This window comes from Schistocerca cancellata, chromosome 3 (assembly GCF_023864275.1).
Source record: "Schistocerca cancellata isolate TAMUIC-IGC-003103 chromosome 3, iqSchCanc2.1, whole genome shotgun sequence".
Taxonomy (NCBI): Eukaryota; Metazoa; Arthropoda; class Insecta; order Orthoptera; family Acrididae; genus Schistocerca; species Schistocerca cancellata.
In genome coordinates, this window is record NC_064628.1 from 99,130,038 (window position 1) to 99,153,584 (window position 23,547).

Genomic DNA, 23,547 nt, shown 5'->3' on the forward strand with positions numbered 1-23,547 from the left:
CAAACTGATCTTCCCAGAGATCGGCTTCTACTAGTTTTTCCATTCGTCTGTAAAGAATTCGTGTTAGTATTTTGCAGCTGCGGCTTATTAAACTGATTGTTCGGTAATTTTCACATCTGTCAACACCCGCTTTCTTTGGGATTGGAATTATTATATTCTTCCTGAAGTCTGAGGGTACCTCGCCTGTTTCATACATCTTGCTCACCCGATGGTAGAGTTTTGTCAGGACTGGCTCTCCAAAGGCCGTCAGTAGTTCCTATGGAATGTTGTCTACTCCGGGGGCCTTGTTGCGACTCAGGTCTTTCAGTGCTCTGTCAAACTCTTCACGCAATATCGTATCTCCCATTTCATCTTCATCTACATCCTCTTCCATTTCCATAATATTGTCCTCAAGTACATCGCCCTTGTATAGTCCCTCAATATACTCCTCCCACCTTTCTGCTTTCCCTTCTTTGCTTAGAACTGGGTTTCCATCTGAGCTCTTGATGTTCATACAAGTGTTTCTCTTATCTCCAAAGGTCTCTTCAATTTTCCTGTAGGCAGTATCTATCTTACCCCTAGTGAGATAAGCCTCTACATCCTTACATTTGTCCCCTAGCCATCCCTGCTTAGCCATTTTGCACTTCCTGTCGATCTCATTTTTGAGACGTTTGTATTCATTTTTGCCTGCTTCATTTACTGCATTTTTATATTTTCTCCTTTCATCAATTAAATTCAATATATCTTCTGTTACCCAAGGATTTCTACTAGCACTCGTCTTTTTACCTACTTGATCCTCTGCTGCCTTCACTACTTCATCCCTGAAAGCTACCCATTCTTCTTCTACTGTATTTCTTTCCCCCATTCCTGTCAATTGTTCCCTTATCCTCTCCCTGGAGCTCTGTACAACCTCTGGTTCTTTCAGTTTATCCAGGTCCCATCTCCTTAAATTCCCAGCTTTTTGCAGTTTCTTCAGTTTTAATCTACAGTTCATAACCAATAGATTGTGGTCAGAGTCCACATCTGCCCCTGGAAATGTCTTACAATTTAAAATCTGGTTCCTAAATCTCTGTCTAACCATTATATAATCTATCTGATACCTTTTAGTATCTCCAGGGTTCTTCCATGTATACAACCTTCTATCATGATTCTTAAACCAAGTGTTAGCTATGATTAAGTTGTGCTCTGTGCAAAATTCTACCAGGCGGCTTCCTCTTTCATTTCTTAGCCCCAATCCATATTCACCTACTACGTTTCCTTCTCTCCCTTTTCCTACACTCGAATTCCAGTCACCCATGACTATTAAATTTTCGTCTCCCTTTACTACCTGAAAAATTTCTTTTATTTCATCATACATTTCTTCAATTTCTTCGTCATCTGCAGAGCTAGTTGGCATATAAACTTGTACTACTGTAGTAGGTGTGGGCTTCGTATCTATCTTGGCCACAATAATGCGTTCACTGTGCTGTTTGTAGTAGCTTACCCGCATTCCTATTTTTTATTCATTATTAAACCTACTCCTGCATTACCCCTATTTGACTTTGTGTTTATAACCCTCTAGTCACCTGACCAGAAGTCTTGTTCCTCCTGCCACCGAACTTCACTAATTCCCACTATATCTAACCTTAACCTATCCATTTCCATTTTTAAATTTTCTAACCTACCTGCCCGATTAAGGGATCTGACATTCCACGCTCCGATCCGTAGAACGCCAGTTTTTTTTTTTCTACTGATAATGACATCCTCTTGAGTAGTCCCCGCCCGGAGATCCGAATAGGGGACTATTTTACCTCCGGGTCGTAACACATCTGAAATGTAACGTCCACTGTTCAAAGTGCCGTCAATGCGAACAAAAGGGGACAGAGACATGTAACCAATGGCACGCCATACCATCACGCCGGGTGATACGCCAGTATGGCTATGACGAATACACGATTCCAATGTGAGTTCACCGCTATGTCGCCAAACACTGATGCGACCATCACGATGCTGTAAACAGAACCTGGATTCATCTGAAAAAATGACGTTTTGCCATTCGTGCACCCAGGTTCGTCGTCGAGTACACCATCCCAGGCGCTCCTGTCTGTGATGCAGCGCCAAGTGTAACCGCAGCCATGGTCTCCGAGCTAGTAGTCCATGCTGCTGCTAACGTCGTCGAACAGTTCGTGCAGGTGGTTGTTGCCTTGTAAACGTCCCCATCTGTTGACTCAGGGATCGAGACGTGGCTGCACGAACCGTTACAGCCATGCGGATAAGATACCTGTCATCTCGACTGCTAGTGATACGAGGCCGTTGGAATCCAGCACGGCGTTCCGTATTACCCTCCTGAACCCACCGTTTCCATATTCTGCTAACAGTCATTGGATCTCGACCAACGCGAACAGCAATTTCGCGATACGAGAAACAGCAATCGCGATAGGCTACAATCCGACTTTTATCAAAGTCGGAAACGTGATGGTACGCATTTCTCCTCCTTAGACGAAGCATCACAACAACGGTTCACCAGACAAGGCCGGTCAATTTCTGTTTGTGTGTAAGAAATCGGTTGGAAACTTTCCCCATGTCTGGACGTTGTAGGTGTCGCCGCCGGCGCCAACCTTGTGTGAATGCTTTGAAAAGCTAATCATTTGCATATCACAGCATCTTCTTCCTGTCCGTTAAATTTCGCGTCTGTAGCAAGTCATCTTCGTGGTGTAGCAATTTTAATGGCCAGTAGTGTATTTTCCCAACGTATTTCCAATGTTTGAACTTTCATCATCAAGTGGATTTATAGGTACTAAAATGGCTTGTGTGTGTTGTATTACGACTTTGAAATAATCTATAACAATGACTAGTAGAGCAAAACACTATTTCGGTACTTTTGTGGAGATGTATGACTGAATGGTTGAATGACATCTGAATGTCAAACGAAAATAAAAATATTTACAGTGGTCACTGCCTGTGTGCCCTTTCGTGTTACATAATACTTTGTATACGCAGAGAAAACATAGATGGCGTCTAGATCCTAATAAATTCAAGGAACATATAGTTCAAATAGTTCAAATGGCTCTGAGCCTATGGGACTTAACATCTGAGGTCATCAGTCCCCTAGAACCTAGAACTACTTAAACCTAACTAACCTAAGGACTTCACACACATCCGTGCCCGAGGCAGGATTCGAACCTGCGATCGTAGCAGGCGCGCGGTTCCGGACTGAAGCGCGTAGAACCGCTCGGCCACCGTGGCCGGCGAACATATAGTAAAACAAAACACCATTGCGGAGCACATCTCAAGGCATTTAGGAGACGGCTTTTTTTTTAAATTTATTTACACGTCAAATTCCGTAGGACCAAATTGAGGAGCAAATCTCCAAGGTCATGGAACATGTCAGTACATGAAACTATAGCATAAAAGTAGTAACAGATAAAAAATACATGTTTATGAACCCGAAATAAGTCAGTCCGTAAGTTTATTTAAACGAAATCAACAATACAACAAGAGTCAGCTTAATTTTTGAAGGAACTGACAGAATAGAAGGAGCGATCCATGAGGAAACTTTCGATTTGAAAGCGCGTGGATTACTGCTAATATTTTTGAATTCGGGTGGTAGCTTATTGAAAATGGATGCACACCTTTCTGAACAAGAGGTAAGGAAGTCCAATACAAATGCAGGTTTGATTTCTGCTGAGTATTAACCGAGGGAAAGCTGCTTATTCTTGGGAATAAGCTAATAATGTAAACAAGAAATGACAGTAAGGAATATGTATGTTGAGAGGCCAATGTCAAAATCCCCAGACTTGTCAACAGGGGTCGACGAGAGGTTCGTGAACTTAGACCACTTGAAATTTCTTTACTAAAATTCTTTTCTGCATCTATTGCTGAATGAAATGGGAAGTTGAATTTTCTACGTTATTTAATTCTGAACCTGCTGAGTGAAACTGCATGGAAGTGATCCTGCTTTCTCTTTACTTCTTCTTATCATGTCAACACTGACCCATAGTATCCTAGCGAAACGCAATCTGACTGCTCAAAATAATTACAACCTGACTTCAAATAATTAATACAAAAGAGTGGCCCTGACTAAAAAGAAATCCTAACAATAACCTACACATTTCATTAAGCCCTGACTGACAATAACCTATACCTTTCATGAATCACTTACCTCAGAAAAATCTTCATTACGCGAACTACAGCAATACAGCGAGCGTCAATACTGCCAGCTAAATATGAGATTCCAACTACTAAAGCCACTAACTACTAATAGGCATGTGGTTAGCAAAGGAGAGATTTTGATAGAAAACAAACAATGTATTTTTTACGTTAATAATGTGAGATCCAGTTCTGACACGAGACTAAATCGTCATTGACATATAGTACAAAGGTATATAATCATGAATAATATTCAATCTCCAAGTCGAACATGTACAGATCGTTAGCCTACGCTAACACTTCAGACCTGTACTCCCCATCAATGCTAACTTCTCGCATCTAACATCCATCACTGCTGGCTGTTCACCTCCAACTGCCCAACAGTACTTCCATCGCTGCTGGCGACTAACTTCCAACGAGTCCGACCAGCCACAGAGTCTCTTACAAAGAAAGCGCAGTCAGGGATCCAATGCAAAGCGCTACACAGCGCTGCCAACACAGAAGCAGCCCACTTACATATTGCCCGAACCGCCCAAACCCCTTTTAGAACGAGAAGAGTTACCCCAAAATATAATATCATACGACATAAGCGAATGAAAATAAGCAAAGTACACTAATTTTCGTGTCGAACGATCACTCACTTCAGATACCGTTCGAATAGTAAAAATGGTAGTATTAAGTCTTTGCACAAGATCCTGAACGTGGGCTTTCCATGACGCTTACTACGTATCTGAAAACCTAGAAATTTGAACTGTTCAATTTCATTTATCATATGCCCATTCTGAAAAATTAAAACGTCAGATTTGGTTGAACTGTGTGTTAGAAACTGTAAAAACTGAGTCGTACTGTGATTTAGCGTTAGTTTATTTTCTACAAACCATGAACTTAGGTAATTAACTGCACTATTTGAAACCGAGCCAATGTTGCACACAACATCCTTTACTACCAAGCTAGTGTAATCAGCAAACAGAAATATTTTAGAGTCACCCGTAATAATAGAGGGCATACTATTTATATAAATAAGGAACAGGAGTGGCCCCAGCACTGATCCCTGGGACACCACACAATTGACCGTACCCCAATCAGAACCCACATCGCAGCCATGAATAGAAAAATAATATTTATTATCATGTTACGGTGTGTGTGTGTGTGTGTGTGTGTGTGTGTGTGTGTGTGTGTGTCTGTGTGTGTGTGTGTGTCTGGAATGCACACCACCTTACCATCCAACATAAGCCGCTCCCGGGGTCTAAATCCTTCTACCGCTATCCTCACCTGTAAGACCCTCATCTGCACCCTACTAACATAAGACAACAAGGCGACCGTTGTGGCCGAGCGGTTCTAGACGCTTCAGTCTGGAACCGCGTGATCGCTACGGTCGCAGGTTCGAATCCTGCCTCGGGCATGGGTGTGTGTAATGTCCTTAGGTTAGTTAGGTTTAAGTAGTTCTAAGTTCTAGGGGACTGATGACCACAGATGTTAAGTCCCATAGTGCTCAAAGACATATGAACCATTTTTTAAGACAACACTGCCTGGACGTCTGTCTGCCGTCAATTTTAAAAGTTCCATGAAATTCGGAAAGACGTCACTGTGTCCCGAATTCCACACCTGCTTGTCTTCCCCAACTGGCACCCTATAGTAACTCATCTACTTTGCACTCCTCCTGATCTTGCAACACATTCAAATCTAATACATTAACCTTGAAACTCAGTTCTCGCATCCAGTATCCTAGCCACTACGTCCATATCCTATTTTCCATGCACCTGCACGTGTTGTCCATCCTCTCCCGTCGTAACTTCGACCATCTCCCATCATCCAACGATAAAATCCATACACTTATTTCTAAGCGAAGTCACAATGCTATACCTCACACCATTTTTCGGCTTCTGTCCCACCCCTCGTTCACCTAGTCGCTGCTTGGAACTCCGCAAGGCCCTGTACTCATATGCACAATTCGCCCTCCATCAAGAACATGATCATTGTCATGCACCACCAGCACCCCTGTTATTAACATCTTTAGTGATGACGTTTCAACTGTAACATAAAATCATCTAAAAACTTTTCAAAATGGTGAAAAATTAATGAATTAAACAATCCATTTATTTTGATCTGCATCTTTATATATTTCAAAACTCCTGTTAAATGTGTAAAACCTCTGGCGGAAGAGCCGTTTTATGTGCTGCTTGCCTGCCCTTAGTGGGGGTTGGCATAACAATAAAAAGCCCATAGTTAACAGTCTGGACGCAGTCCAGGCAGCGGTTACACTTGGCAGCACAACGCGCAGTGTCTGAGGAAGACGACTGAGTCCGTCACTGAAACATCGTGCACCAAAAACGGGAACTGCAACTCGGTTGAACACCCGTAGGCACAACATAAGTTCATCATTTCGAGAAAATCTAAGAGATTACATCCTGTCGACAACGCGGTGTTTAGAGCCGCAGCACAGATTCGGAATAGGGAAGGGTGTGGAAGTAAATCAGCCGCGCCTTTTCGAGAAAATCATCCCGGCAGTTGCCTAAGCCCAGGGGTCTCCAAACTTTTTAGTCCACGGGCCACATTGACTCCTCCACGAAGTCATAAGTTCCGGCGGGGTCAGGGATTTTCTCTGCCTCGTGATGACTGGGTGTTGTGTGATGTCCTTAGGTTAGTTAGGTTTAAGTAGTTCTAAGTTCTAGGGGACTGATGACCATAGCTGTTAAGTCCCATAGTGCTCAGAGCCATTTGAACAATTTTTTTGAAGTCATAAGGGCCAAGATCTACCTAGTGGGATTAAAGCACCCTTGCACTCCACGATCACGGTAAAGTAAAGGTAAAGGAGAGATGAAATCGCAAAAATCTAAAATTGTGGGAATAGCTAGCACTGAAACGAACTACGATTTTTATTTAATTACATAATTTCGATTGGTGGACGTACCTGACCGAAATTCTAGCGTATTTTATTCTGGCGAATTTCACCGACAAAAAAGTATGTCACTACACGATCATCACGAAAGCGTCCTGAAGAGTTAACGAAACCTCAAAATCATTGTTAGGAACACTATTACTGCAAGACGTAACAGAGGTAGAGTATGTCAACGCATTGTTATTTCAAGCAGCGCAACAATAAGTTTAGTTACGTCGTCTTGTAGCGAGCAGCAGAGCCAGAGCATATATTTGATAGTTCTGTTGCGTGATTGTGTCTATGTTGCGAGTGTCTCACGAGTTGTTTAGTGTTTTATGCGCTGTACTAGTAGGTGAGAGGACAAAGTGAGGGACAATTCAAAGTTTGAATTCGAAGAGACAAGGAAAATGTGAAAATCGAAATACGTATAGAACGACTTGAGTATTTTTTCACTGTATGTTTTAGTGGAACTACAGTGTAATTGTATTTAATTTAGTAATGAAAGTACCTTATAAATAAATTCATTGCATTTTGTTTAGGCAGACTACTCCCTAGTTTTATTAGTATTAAATAGCACAATTTTATTTTCATCTTCAATCTTCTGTGAAGTTCTGTGCAAATGTGTTGTTCTGGTCTTCAGTCCCGAGACTGGTTTGATGCAGCTTTCCATGCTACCCTATCCTGTGCAAGCTTCTTCATCTCCCAGTATCTACTGCAACCTACATCCTTCTGAATCTGTTTAGTGTATTCATCTCTTGGTCTCCCTCTACGATTTTTTCCCTCCACACTGCCCTCCAATACTAAATTGGTGATCCTTTGATGCCTCAGAACATGTGCTACCAACCGATCCCTTCTTCTAGTCAAGTTGTAGCGAGTAGCAGAGCCAATGTCACGGTGTATTGGTCGCGATAGGCCTCGAAACTCAATTGTTGGCAGTATAGGTACCAACTCAAATATATACGGCGGGCCGGATGCCGGATACCGGGGATGTCAGGCCAGCTAACGCGAGCCGGTTTGCCGGCCCTCGCGGGCCGGTTTCAGCCCGCGGGCTGTAGTTTGGAGACCCCCGCCTTAGCCGATTTAGGTAAATCACAGGAAACCTAAGTCTGGATGCCCGGACAGAGATTTGAACTGTCCGACCTCACGAATGCGAGTCCAGCACTTAATACGAGGTGCATTCAAGTTCTAAGGCCTCCGATTTTTTTTCTCCGGTCTGGAAAGAGATAGAAACATGCGCATTGTTTGAAAATGAGGCCGTATTCATTGTCAATACGTCCTAGAGATGGCAGCACCGTACGGCAGATGGAATTTTACCGCCAGCGGCGAGAATGAGAACTGTTTTAAATACTTAAAATGGCGACGTTTTCCTTACTTGAACAGTGTGCAATCATTCGTTTTCTGAATTTGCGTGTTGTGAAACCTATTGAAATTCATCGACAGTTGAAGGAGTCATATGGTGATGGAGTTATGGATATTTCGAATGTGCGTTCGTGGGTGCGCCAGTTTAATGAAGGCAGAACATCGTGTGACAACAAACCGAAACAACCTCGGGCTCGCACAAGCCGGTCTGACGACATGATCGAGAAAGTGGAGAGAATTGTTTTGGGGGATCGCCTAATGACTGTTGAACAGATCGCCTCCAGAGTTGGCATTTCTGTGGGTTCTGTGCACACAATCCTGCATGACGACCTGAAAATGCGAAAAGTGTCATCCAGTTGGGTGCCACAAATGCTCACGGACGACCACACGGCTGCCCGTGTGGCATGTTGCCGAGCAATGTTGACGTGCAACGACAGCACGAATGGGACTTTCTTTTCGTCGGTTGTGACAATGGATGAGACGTGGATGCCATTTTTCAATCCAGAAACAGAGCGCCAGTCAGCTCAATGGAAGCACACAGATTTACCGCCACCAAAAAAAATTTCGGGTAATCGCCAGTGCTGAAAAAATGATGGTGTCCATGTTCTGGGTCAGCGAGGGCGTAATCCTTACCCATTGCGTTCCAAAGGGCACTACGGTAACAGGTGCATCCTACGAAAATATTTTGAAGAAGAAATTCCTTCCTGCACTGCCACAAAAACGTCCAGGAAGGGCTGTGCATGTGCTGTTTCACCAAGACAACACACTCGCACATCGAGCTAACGTTACGCAACAGTTTCTTCGTGATAACAACTTTTAAGTGATTCATCATGCTCCCTACTCACCTGACCTGTCTCCGAGCGACTTTTGGCTTTTTCCAACAATGAAAGACACTCTCTGTGGCCGCACATTCACCAGCCGTGCTGCTATTGCCTCAGCGATTTTCCAGTGGTCAAAACAGACTCCTAAAGAAGCCTTCGCCGCTGCCATGGAATCATGGCGTCAGCGTTGTGAAAAATGTGTACGTCTGCAGGGCGATTACGTCGAGAAGTAACGCCAGTTTCATCGATTTCGGGTGAGTAGTTAATTAGAAAAAAAATCGGAGACCTTAGAACTTGAATGCACCTCGTACTGCGCCACCCGGTTCGGTTGTTTCCTCGAATAGCGCACGGGTGCCGAAGCGGTCTTATCTTGTTTCAGAACCAAACCGAACAAAAAGTTGAAAGGGGGGCTCCACAAGGGTCGAGATTGGGTCCTTAATTCTGCAGCTGCAAATTGCGGCATTTGTTTAATTAATTGCGAGGTACTGCCTACACAGACGAGCTGCTTGAGGCGGTGCACATAAGTAAGAGATTCTCCGGATGAGTTATTAGGCTGTAGGCGATATCTCGCCGGACAGTGACAGCTCGCCGTAAAAACGGCCGGCCTCGGCAGTCAGCGGCTGGAGTGAAAGTGAAGCGCTCCGGGCCGACTGTTTCGCGTCGGGGGAGAGAGAGAGAGAGAGAGAGAGAGAGGCGTGCGTAACGCCAGAGGCGGCGGGCGCGAGCTTTTTTTGTTGAAGTCTGGTGCGTCCAGTTAACTACGCGAGCGCTATATTAGGGCGGGAATGCGGGCAGAGGCAGTGGCCGGGCAGCGGTCACAGCCAGCGCCTCGATTCCCCCGTCCTCTGGCAAAAGGAGCGGACGAGTCTCTCGCGACTGGCAGAACCCCGCCTGGGGAGGGCGATCAGTTGGGGTTCCGGAGAAATGTAACAACGTGCGAGGCAGTACTGACACTTTAGACTCTTCTATGCTGTCTACCAACCAGTACTGTTTATCACGTGTTGGACTAATGTCACCTTTTGTTATATGCACTGAAGATCACTACATCGTAGTCGAAATCTTGAAGAGTTTGACAGAGCACTGAAAGACCTGAGTCGAAACAAGGCCACCGGAGTAGACAACATTCCATTAGAACTACTGACGGCCTTGGGAGAGCCAGTCCTGACAAAACTCTACCATCTGGTGAGCAAGATGTATGAGACAGGCGAAATACCCTCAGACTTCAAGAAGAATATAATAATTCCAATCCCAAAGAAAGCAGGTGTTGACAGATGTGAAAATTACCGAACTATCAGTTTAATAAGTCACGGATGCAAAATACTAACGCGAATTCTTTACAGACGAGTGGAAAAACTAGTAGAAGCCGACCTTGGGGAAGATCAGTTTGGATTCCGTAGAAATATTGGAACACGTGAGACAATACTGACCCTACGGCTTATCTTAGAAGCTACGTTTCTAGCATTTGTAGACTTAGAGAAAGCTTTTGACAATGTTGACTGCAATACTCTCTTTCAAATTCTGAAGGTGTCAGGGGTAAAATATAGGGAGCGAAAGGCTATTTACAATTTGTATAGAAGCCAAATGGCAGTTATAAGAGTCGAGGGACATGAATGGGAAGCAATGGTTGGGAAGGGAGTGAGACAGGGTTGTATCCTCTCCCCAATGTTATTCAATCTGTATATTGAGCAAGCAGTAAAGGAAACAAAATGGTTCAAATGGCTCTGAGCACTATGGGACTTAACTTCTGAGGTCATCAGTCCCCTAGAACTTAGAACTACTTAAACCTAACTTAAGGACATCACACACATCCATGCCCGAGGCAGGATACGAATCTGCGACCGTATCGGTCGCGCGGTTGCAGACCGTAGCTCCTAGAACCGCTCGGCCACCGCGGCCGGCCTAAAGGAAACAAAAGAAAAATTCGGAGTAGCTAATAAAATCCATGGAGAAGAAATATGAACTTTGAGGTTCGCCGATGACATTGTAATTCTGTCAGACACAGCAAAGGACTTGGAAGAGAAGTTGAATGGAATGGATAGTGGCTTGCAGGGAGGATATAAGATGAACATCAACAAAAGCAAAACGAAGGTAATGGAATGTAGTCGAATTAAGTCGGGTGTTGTTGAGGGTATTAGATTAGGAAATGAGACATTTAAAGTAGTAGATGAGTTTTGCTATTTGGGTAGCAAAATAACTGATGATGGTCGAAGTAGAAAGGATATCAAATGTACACTGGCAATGGCAAGGAAAGCGTTTCAGAAAAAGAGAAATTTGTTAACGTCGAGTGTAGATTTAAGTGTCAGGAAGTCGTTTCTGAAAGTATTTGTATGGAGTGTAGCCCTGTATGGGAGTGAAACATGGACCATAAATAGTTTAGACAAGAAGAGAATAGAAGCTTTCGAAATGTGGTGCTACAGAAGAATGCTGAAGATTTGATGGGTAGATCACATAACTAATCAGGAAGTACTGAATAGGATTGGGGAGGCGTTTGTGGCACAACTTGACTAGAAGATGGGATCGGTTGTTAGGACATGTTCTGAGGCATCAAGGGGTCACCAATTTAGTACTGGAGGGCAGCGTGGAGGGTAAAAATCGTAGACGGAGACCAAGAGATGAATACACCAAGCTGATTCAGAAGGATGTAGGTTGCAGTAGGTACTGGGAGATGAAGCAGCTTGCACAGGATAGAGTAGCATGGAAAGCTGCATCAAACCAGTCTCAGGACTGAAGACCACAACAACAACAACAGTCGAAATCTAGGTCTTTTGTAATAAAACGACGAATTTCGCGATTGATTGCTGTTCTTTTCTTAATTGTCTATATTCAACGATCGCCATCCACGAGGTAATCATATGGATTCCAATCTCATTATTGTCGTTATCCTCACGTGACTACAATCGTTGGCTGCGCTAGCTTAACAACCACACTGTCGCCTTTCAACCTAACGTAGACCTTGGGTTATCGCCTTTGGACCTAACAGTCTTCGGGCTACACGTCAGCCCAGTCTGTCACCACAGCCTACATTCGAAAAAAATGATTTACATGTAAATCAATTGTCATGTTCTGTTCTATTCTGTCTCTCGCTCTGCGCACGCGTGACGTCACGTTCCACATCATTAAGTCACGCTTGAAGCTGACGTTCGGTTTCAATAGGCTGAATAGATCCCTTCCCGTTTCCAATAATTATCCATTTCGCAGTCTCTCTAGCGGGTATTTTACAGCACCATTATTAAAATGTTTTTGATTTAGGTTCATTTCCGCTTTTTTCCGAGACCCGGGTTTCACTTTCCCGACGTTCTGAACTCCAGGTATAGCCTACACTAGCAAGTACAACGTTATGGATAGCACGCCAGGATTAGACATGACCAGAGCTAATTTGGTTGAACGTTTTCTTCGATGTGTCTAGGACACCCACACTTTGTGTGTGTGTGTGTGTGTGTGTGTGTGTGTGTGTGTGTGCGCTCGTGCGTGGCCGGCCGAGGTGACGGAGTGGTTCTAGGCGCTACAGTTCGGAAAAGCGCGACCGCTACGGTCGCAGGTTCGAATCCTGCCTCGGGCATGGATGTGTGTGGGATGTGCCATTTGAATTGTGTGTGTGTGTGTGTGTGTGTGTGTGTGTGTGTGTGTGTGTGTGTATGTGTGTGTGTGTGTGCGCATGGGGGGGGGGGGGAAGTGTGATCATTAGGGGAAAGTGAGTGGTAGGGACGAATGGGTGTGGGTGAACTGTTGCTGTATTCCCTTCACCTGTAGCTCGGAGCTTCAATGCTCGGAGCTTCGCTGGAACACACAGACTCTTGACGATGTATAATTCAAAGATAACAGGGAAAGAGTCGCACAAAAACAGCACTCTCAGATCTGTAGGGAAACTAAGCTTATTGGCATGAATTAGCCCTAGTCAACTTTTCACTTTCATCCAACTGCGTAATGCCACTTTATCGACTTTAGGTCCACGAACGAGGGCTACGATTACCCAGCTAAATAGCCTGCTGATTGACATCATTGTTGCTAAGAGTAGAGTTCAAAACTACACCACAAAAAACTGATGGACCATGCAAGACGACTTGTACATCTGCATAATTCTCTGTATTAATAGAAATATTGTCTGCAGCTTTATAGACGGTAAGGCGCGTACGGATTTTTCTCCTGTAATAACGTGGGATCTTCTACTCCTCCTACTCCTCCATCTCTCTCTCTCTCTCTCTCTCTCTCTCTCTCTCTCTACATACATACATTATATATATATATATATTCCTGTCTTTTTACCGAAAAAGTTCACGCTCGCCAGACAGCGACACATGCGTGAATGTACTGGATTCTCTCAGTCTTTCCTACCGCAACAAGTAACTAGGTTGATCACAGAGCATCGTCTGCTCCCGATTTCAGAAACACACACGACGAAAACTCCACCTCCACATCAGGGAGTACACGACTCCTACAGTCCACGGCGACCCTCGGCCGACTCTTCAATTTCGCGCGCTCCAGACCACTACACGAAATTATCGAACAATTAGGCCTTGCAGCCAATCCGAATCACGAGCAGAATGTAGCGATTCTCACTGGTCATCTCTTGTTCCCATTTACGGTGCTTCTGTAATGTGCTGCTGCCTGCGAGGACTTTTAGACGATTTACTGCGTCGGGAAATCACTCGATATTGAGCTGGCTTCGTGGGCGCAGACCAGAGATTTAGAAAGATTAGGGAAAAACCGGCGCATCAACTCCAGATTGAAGAGGGGTTTCTTCCCGCAGAGGTCGACCCTGTCAGGAGACGAAAGCGACAGGAAGAGCACACAAGGGCGATCCGGTAACGATATAATAGTGTGATAAGATTTTTGAAGTGTTTGAAAACATTCAGCGATCTATAAAAGCAGTTAAAATTAAAATTCAAAACAGTCTTGATCGCAATCTTGTTATGATAATTTTTTAATTGGAGTGAGTGACTGGTTTCGACTCTATGAAAGTCATCTTCAGACTGAGGAACGGTGGATGGACAGTGCTAGATGAGTTCCGTCGACCTTCGACAGCAGATACACGAGAGTCGAAGGTCGACGAAACTCGTCTAGCACTGTCCATCCACCGTTCCTCAGTCTGAAGATGACTCTTTCATAGAGTCGAAACAGGTCACTCGCTCCAATTAAAAAGGTTTCACAACAAGATTGCGATCAAGACCGTTTTAAATTTTAATTTTAATAACAGTGTGAGCCTCTGCAGGGACGGGAAAGGTGTGTGTGGGGGGGGGGGAGGGGGGAGGGGAGGGATCTCAGCTCTTGGAACAATCGCGGCGGAAGGTTGGTATGCGTGAAGTGACCCAGAGCGCGAGTCGATAAAGTGAGTATGATACAACTGCGTTCGACTGAAATCGGTCGATTTGGTTGTGGTGGCAGATTGATCTCTAGCGTAGTCCGAGGTCTATGTTACAGATTTGGCGCAACCCGACAACTGTTATGTTGTGTAGTGGGTAGCTCTGCATGTGAGAGGCATTGTTAGTATGGAAGTTGAAGTGTTGCTACAAGTGCTATTACAGTAAAGTGATAAAATATGGAAATGATTGAGAGGAAAGTGCGTCAAGAAGTAATTTAAAAATGAGCAGTGCTGCTGATAAAGTATTTGTGTATCCTCTCGTTGCGTGTCGTACCGTACAGTATCAATCATCTGCGCCGTGTTCGGTCTCTCAGAATGGACTGATGTAATCAGGAAAAAATTAGTTACCACAAAACAGTGCAGTCAAGTGCCAGTGACTTGTATCGAGCGTGAGAACGCGCGTCCGATCATCGCGTTCCGCAACAGTTACGCGCACGCCCGTACAAGTGAGAACTGAATAATTAAGTCTATAATCAGTGTTATATCATTACTAGCGTCAAGGAAGACTGGTAACAGGAGCTCTGTGTATGCGTAACGAGCGTAGGAACTTTCGTGCGATCATTCGGCTTCCGCATCATCAACAATCACCCGCGTCGTGTCGGTTAGGCGTACGCTCGTCCGAGTGATATTGTGGACTGTTAACCATCTATTAATTGGGATAAACAATTATGAATTAGGATGTAAACAGTGCGACCTGCGATTTTCTTTAATCGTCTCAGAATATAGTTGTTCATACCAGACGTAGACAGTGTTGTGTTTTAACGTTGAGTGACTCCACTAAATCCGCTTGCATATTTCGATGGATAATTTCAGGCAAGCCAACAGCAGTGTGGAGCAGAACAGTACGACCGCCGCGGGATTGCCAGGTACGTGGTGTGGACAGGGCGCACGGTCAAGAAAAGCAGAAACGAGAAGCCAGTTTAAAAACAGTACCCCCACCATTTGTACCCCTGGGCGTGTTATAATACTCAGTCGGTCGGTATTACCCGAACAAAAGTTTTACCGCACTCATTTTAGTTGCTCAGCGTGATCTAACGCAGGGGACTCCAAGCTTTTTAGTCCGCGGGCCACATTGATTCCTCCACGAGGTCATAAGGGCCAAGATCTACCTAGTGGGATTAAAGCTCCCTAGCACTCCATCCATGGTCACTGTAATGTAAGGCTAAAGGAAAGATGAAATCGCAAAAATCTAAGGTTGTGGGAATAGCTAGCACTGAAACGAACTAAGATTTTTATTTGATTACATAATTTTGATTGGTGGACGTACCTGACCGAAATTCTGGCGTATTTTATTCTGGCGAATTTCACCGACGAAAAAGTATGTCACTGCACATTCTTCACGAAAGCGTTCTGCAAAGTTAACGAAATCTCAAAATCATTGTTAGCAACACTATTATTGCATGACGTAACAGAGGTAGAGTATGTCAACGCATTGTTATTTCAAGCGGCGCAACAATAAGTTTAGTTATGTAGTCTTGTAGAGAGTAGCAGAACCAGAGTATATATTTGATAGTTCTGTTGCGTGATTGTGTCTATGTTGCGAGTGTCTCACGAGTTGTTTAGTGTTTTATGCGCTGTACTAGTAGGTGAGATGACGAAGTGTGGGACAATTCAAAGTTTGAATTCGAAGAGACAAGGAAAAACTGAAAAATCGAAATCGTATAGCACGACTTGAGTATTTTTACACTGTATGTTTTAGTGGCTCTACAGTGTAATTTTATTTAATTTAGTAATTAAAGTACCTTATAAATTCATTGCATTTTGTTTAGGCAGACTACTCCCTAGTTTTATTAGTATTAAATAGCACAATTTTATTTTTAGGTTACAATCTTGTGTGAAGTTCTGTGCAAATATGGGAAAGAAACGAAAAGTTGACAGTGAATGTGAATGTAGAATTTTTAAAGAGCAGTGGGGGGGGGGGGGGATGTCAATATTTCGTGGTGGGGTCAAGCAACAAACTAATGTGTATTATTTGCAATGAAGCAATATCAGTCTTCAAAGAATACAATATAAAACGTCATTATGAGACTAAGCACTCTCAGAATTACTCCAAGTTTACAGCATGCGAACGATTAGAAATGAATGAGTCTCTGAAATGCCAGCTAAAAAACCAGCAGTCGCTGTTTAAGAAAGTAAATGCTGGACAACATGCAGCAACTCGTGCTAGTTTTCGTGTGGCTCATTTAGTAGCGGAACAGTGTAATCCATTTACCGACAGTGAACTAATTAAGAACAGCAGAAGAAATGTTTTCGCCAAACTAGTCAGTTAACCGTTCTTTTTTTTCCCCACGGAGAATGGTCTGTCTGTTTATTGTGGATAGCCACACATTTAACCATGACCTTCCGCTTTGTAAAGATAGAGCTCCGACAATGTCGCGGTGTATTGGTCGCGATAGGCCTCTAAACTCAATTGTTAGCAGTATAGGTACCATCTCAAATATTTGGCGGGCCGGATACCAGGGATGTCCGGCCAACTACCGCGGGCCGGTTTGCCGGCCCTGGCGGGCCGGTTTCGGCCCGCGGGCCGTGGTTTGGAGACCCCTGATCTAACGTATTGGTGCTTTGTGTGTGTTTTTCCCACGATTTTCATACCAGTATGGAGGATGCAGAATACGATGTTGATAGCGGCTGGCGATCAATACCTTCGAATGTAAACACAGCACGACTTGAATGTGCTGTGCCTGTCACAGTGATTGGACATCACAGACATGCAGCGGCAGTGGCGAAGCGGAGCGGCGTACTCACTTGGCGTTCTTGGGCGCGAAGCTGTCCATGTCGGCGGACTCGTCGAGCAGCTGGCTACTGCAGTGGTGTGCGGGCGACGTGTGCGAGCCGTAGCCGTCCGGGTTGAGCTGCAACACAAGAAGGCCGCACGGCGGTCAGCGCTCTCTGTCCAGCCCTGCCTCCTCCGTGCTCCAGCCTCCAGCACACGCACTGCTCTGCTGGCCGCAGCGCAGCACAGCAGAGGCGGCCGCCGCCGTCCCCACAGCCTGGCTGGCTTCACTCGTATTACCAGCTCACCTATCTACAGCATTTCACTGTGTCAGTCACGATGTCCTCCTACATAAACACACGTTTATGGAACTGATGACGATAAAAGCCATTTACGAGCCTGGAAGTTAGATAAGTGGCAGTCTGACTGGGACACTAGACCCACAGCAAGGTGGCTTTACAATACATTCCCAAGCATCAAGAACAGGTCCAAACAGCGCGACATTGCCCCTAATCGCGGTATGGTGCACCTATTAACAGGTGACGGTCCATATCCCTAACATTTGCCTCGAATGGGATGTACAGTAGAGTCTCGATTATCCGACCTAAACCGGCTGCGGCAAGGTCGGATAAGCGGGAAGGTCGGATAACACGGAAAATAATACAAAAAAAATACAAAAAATTAAACTAAAGTAGGCCAAGTGAGCTAAACATTTAATACAATACAAATCAAATTAGACTGAATAGGTATTTACTACTGTGTGAAGAAGTTAGTAACTGTCTTTTGTTTGCCTGCTGTTTGCCGTTTTTTTGCCGCTAAATCAGGTAGTCTCTTGAGAAGTAAAACCTCGGTAGACGATGTTTCCTCCAGTTGCACTACATATTTTAAAGCAGTTTATAAGGCCTTGTGTCCTTCGTTGTGATCAGTCTGGAACCGCGCGACCGCTACGGTCGCAGGTTCGAATCCTGCCTCGGTCATGAATGTGTGTGATGTCCTTAGGTTTGTTAGGTTTAAGTAGTTCTAAGTCTAGGGGACTGATGACCTCAGATGTTAAGTCCCATAGTGCTCAGGGCCATTTGAACCATTTCAACCTTCGTTGTGAGAAGTCTTGAGCGCACTTTCCTCCACTACATCCGCTTCTTCGTCTTCTTCTTTTTCGTTTACTATGTTGAAGAATTTGAAGTGACAGATGAAGAAATAGTCATCTTGGACAATCCATTCATTTACGTCATCTTCTGTAGCCTCAGCACATCCCGGAACTTTTCGTAACAATCAAAGCAGGGTAGTATTTTCTGGTTCGGTCTGCTGCTGTAGATTTTCATCATCTGGAGAGTGTCCGCGGCTCGTGGTCTTGCGGTAGCGTTCTCGCTTCTCGCGCACGGGGTCCCGGGATCGATTCCCGGCGGAGTCAGGGATTTTCTCTGCCTCGAGATGTCTGGGAGTTGTGTGTCTTTCATCATCGTTTCATCCTCATTCACTCGCAAGTCGCCGCAGTGGCGTTAAAGAACTTGTGGAGCGGCGGCCGAACCGCCCCGCGAGGGGTCTCCCCGCCAACAATACCAATTATTATTATTATCTCGAGAATTTTCTTGATTTTCCTGTAGCAAAATTTTCCAGGATTTTGCAGTTGTATTAGCTCCAACACTCTCCGAAGATTGAGCCACGCATAAGCTACATCTTTCAAATTAATACGGCGCAAATGCTCTAGCATGTCTTTCCCCTTGTCCATAGCATTAATTAAAGAGGAAAGCAAGTTCCTGCGGTAGTTTCTCTTCAGTGTCTCTAAGGTCCCTTGGTCCATAGGCTGACATAAGGGTGTGACATATGGAGGCTACAACATGGCCTTTATATCTTGATCTTGAAGTTCATCTTCATTAGGATGACAAGTGGCATTGTCTAGAAGCAACAGTGTTTTGCGGGGCAAGTTGTTGGCTTTCAAAAAAACTTTTCAGTTTGTGGCACGAAATCGTTAGAAAACCATTCTTTGAAAATGTCTGAGCTCATTCAAGCATTTTTTGGTTGTAATATTTCACCGGTAAATCATTTTAGATACATTTTTAAATGCTCTCGGTTTTTTTGGTTTACGTATCGTAGACAGTTTCATTTTCAAATTTGCTGTGGCGTTACTGCATGCAAGAATTGTCACTCTTTCTTTGCTACGTTTGTAGCCTGGCGCTGCCTTTTCGGTCTTTGACGCTAATGTTTTTTTCCGGTAACATTTTGTAATTGAGACCAGTCTCGTCGCGGTTAAAAATTTGATCACCTGTTAAGTTTTCCTTGTCCAATACCTTGTGAAGTTTATTCCTCAACAATTGAACAGCTTCAAAATTTGCTGAAAGCTTTACACAACAGACATAAAGTTGCCGAATTTCGTATGTTTTCTTCCATCTATCGAGGCAGCCTACACTAGCCTTTGAAATCAGGTTCACCTTCGTTTAGTTCGTTACGAAACTTTAAGGCTTTTTCCTGCAAAATAGGTCCCGACATGGGTACACCTTTATCTCTATGTTGAGTAATTCATAGGAACAAAGCTTCACTTACTTTTTCATAATCACATTTTTTCATGGTTTTCCGATCTTCCAACAAAGCCGAGGTTGCTCGCTGAGAACACCACTTATCAATTTCGTTGCGGTTCCTTTTCCAGTCTCCAACTGTTGTTTTCCCGACGTTATAATCTTGCGCCACTTTTAATGAAGTTTCACCACTGTCTATTCTTTTTAAAGCTTTTAAGTTTTTCCTCCATTGAAACGACCACCTTTTTCCGTTCTGAAGCCATCACCACAAATTTTTACAATAAACGAAGTGCAACACGTCCACTCCACTACAGATCCAAGTTAGCACTGAGGAGTGAGGAGTAGCAGACGGCGACAGTGAACTGAGTATCGACAAACAACACGTTAGCCACTGACCTGTCATCGGTTGGCGCACGCCCTGCGCGGTGAAATGGTCGGATAACACAGAAGGTCGGATAATCGAAGATCGGATAATCGAGACTCTACTGAAGTAACACACGAATCTGTGAATGTGGAGACGAAGGCTCCGTTGATCATGTCGTTTTCAGTTGTCCCCTTTTCCAGGTAGAGACAGACAGCAAGTTTGACTGCGATCTCAAAACAATTCTAAGTGACCAAAAGTTGTGGGTTACAGTTAATATGTTTGCACGTACAATATCTAAAAGGCAGCTGCTTAACTTTCAGTCTATAAGATCAAGAGGACGCCCTGAATATCAGAATAACGTCAACAGATCACAACAAGCGTTTCCTCCAGTGTACATGACAGTGAGGCGTAGCGCCGAATACCGATCCTGCCTTGCAGGCGGTTAAGTAGGAGATGTAGTGGGAACATTTCGAAGAAGTATGGATGTGGACAAAGGGGATTTTTGTAGAATATATTTGTAAAGTAAGTTTATGGTAAAGTTAATTCAGGTATAAATAACAATAGTGAACAACTTTATGCATAAACAAAACTTCAGCACATTAGATAATTACTTCGGTGAAAAGTGCAGTCGTTACGTTTACTATTTTGCGATTGGTTATTGATGCAAAGCACGGACTGACTAGAGAGAATGTTGTTTTGCTATTGGCTGTTGAGTAAACTGACCAATAGTAAAGCAATATTCTCCGCGCGCCTAGTCACGAAACAGTTCGGACGTGTGTAGTAGTAGTTCCGATGGAAATGATAAGTTGCCGGATCTGACAGTGTTTCATACATCAAAAGTGTTGTAAAGTGACGGCATAATTATTCCGATGGGTGTGCAGAAATTTCGGAATTTTTAAGTGAATTTTGTGACGAGAAAAGACAAATTCCGCGTAGTGTATTGAGAAGGTCGTGGCTGAAAACTGTGACTGCATTAGGTACAGATAGACTTAATATTTGTAGAGCATTCTCAGTTAAAAACAATCCGTATTTTTGTAGCTATTACGTTTTCGGGAAATGCAACACCATAAACTTGCTAACGTGAGTGAAAGGGATTGTGAGTGACTGTGTTAAGCCCAGCACGGGCTTGGCAGTGACACTTGTTCACCTAAGTTTTAGAATATATTAATTAAGGACAAAATTTCCAATCTTTCATTTCGTATGAAAACTTTCTCCCGAAACGTAGATTAGTGACTTTAATTGCGGCCTGGTTCACGTCGAAGTAGAGTAGGTTTCGCTCGGCTTCCCTACTGATGAGGCCGCGCGGGATTAGCCGAGCGGTCTGGGGCGCTGCAGTCAAGGACTGTGCGGCTGGTCCTGGCGGAGGTTCGAGTCCTCCCTCGGGCATGTGTGTGTGTGTGTGTGTGTGTGTGTGTGTGTGTGTGTGTGTGTGTTTAGGTTGACTAGTGTGTAACCTTAGGGACTGATGATCTAAGCAGTTAAGTCCCATAAAATTTCACACACATTTGAACACCCTACTGATGATCTGCTGAGACAATGTTCACAGGTAGGTGTAGGTTCGTCGTAAAGGGACGTAAGGAACCGCGCCCCCGCAGCTGGTATGTACAAATTTAATTAAGAGAAACTTTAAAATACAGATATGTATAAATAAATAAGAACCATCATCTAAAAAAAGGAAAGAAAAAGAAAGAATCGTGCGGTTACCCACACAGGTATGCGTAGACTCGAGGATTGTCGAGGCGCAGACATACCAGTGTGTGTGGTGTAGAATAGTGTAGCAACAATAAGTTTAGAAGTAGTTATAGCTCTAGTTAGTTGGCAAACCACGAATTACCCCGAGAATGCCAGTAACATGTCTAGTAAAATAAGCTGGAAGTAATTCACTTGGAACTTGAGTTAATTCCTTTTATTTTATGTTTTTTAATTGATCCTTACTTTCAGTTTTCTGTTTTGTTTCTACATTAATATTACCAATGTTTGCTGCTAACATAATTTATTACTATACATGAAATATAAACCATTATATCTATGTCACATGATTATTATATATATGCAACCTGTTTAGAGTTTACAGATAACAAGTCAAAAATTTGACGAAAAAAAATGGTAAACTGATGCTGCACTCAACCAGTGACATATACAGGGGTTTCAAAAAGGACTTAACAACTTTGAAAATTCATATAAATTAAATAATAGTACCTACAGAGGTGATTGTAGTGTCAATTTGTAGGGAAATACGTCAGGTTTTGTCTCGCAAAGCTCGCTGATGCCGAATCGCACAGTAAGGAGCGCTAGCTGCAGTTGCCTTGAAGATGGCTGCCTTCACTGGAGCCGAACGTGTTAGCTGTGTGTTTTGGTTTAAAGAATAGAGGTCAGCGTAATTTCTATATCAAGCACGCTAAAGATCCTCCTAGTAGGGCTACAACTTTTGAGGGGCATAAATATTTTGTAGAAACAGGGTGCTCGGTAAGACGTGGGAAATCACCAGGTCGTCCAAGCACATCTGACTACGACGTCGTTGAGTGAGTGAGACAACGTTTTGTCAACAGTCCTACGAAATCGACCCGGCGTGCATCTTGCGAACTGCAAATCACACATACGACTGTTTGGCGTGTGTTGAGAAACAGTTTGCATTTGAAACGGCACAGATTGTCCGTTGTACAAGCAATAAAAGACACTGATAAAATTGCTCGCAAGAACTTTTGTGCGGATATCTTAAAACGATTACATGAGGTTTAACATCTCTTGGACAAAATTATCTTTTCTGACGAGTCGACTTTTCAATTACGTGGCAATGTTAACGCACACAACTGTAGGATTTGAGGCAGTGGAAATACGCATCAAACGTGGCAGCATGTTCCTGATAGCCCTAAACTGAATGTTTTTTGTGCATTGAGCAAGAACAAAGTTTACAGCCCCTTTTTTCGCGACAGAACCATCAATGGGATAGTGTATGTGGATATGTTACAATAATTTTTTATACCAGAGATCGATGAGGATAACCAAGAACGAAATGTTTACTTCATGCAGGATCCACCATCCCACTGCCTAGCTGACGTCCGGGATTTTGTCAGTGACCGCTTTCCAGGCCAATGGATTGGCCGTGATGCGCCAATTGCATGGCCCCCACGTTCTCCAGACCTGACACCATTCGACATTTTTTTTAATGGGGATTCATCAAGGATATCGTGTTTGTACTTCCTGTGCCGGCTTCTCTACCTGAACTTAGATCAAGAATTTACGCCGCCACTGAACAACTTAGACCTGCAGTGCTATAGCGAGTTTCGAAAGAAATTGACTTCCGATGGGATGTGTGCAGGATAACCAACGAAAGATACCTACAGCATCTCTAGTTGAAGGCAAAAAGCTTGCTGTGTTTCTCTACAAAATAACACTAAAATCAGCTCTATACCTTCTTTCAATAAATTTATAT

At 43.8% G+C, this 23,547-nt stretch overlaps 1 protein-coding gene across 1 annotated transcript in view; it reads right to left on the reverse strand.

The window, feature by feature from the left end:
• The window catches only part of LOC126177105 (proton channel OtopLc), a 760,838-nt gene that overhangs the window by 357,417 nt on the left and 379,874 nt on the right, over positions 1–23,547 (reverse strand). The window contains exon 3 of the mRNA XM_049924368.1: positions 17,270–17,376. Within this exon, the coding sequence (XP_049780325.1) occupies positions 17,270–17,376 (107 nt within the window). The remainder of the gene's footprint in view (positions 1–17,269; positions 17,377–23,547) is intronic.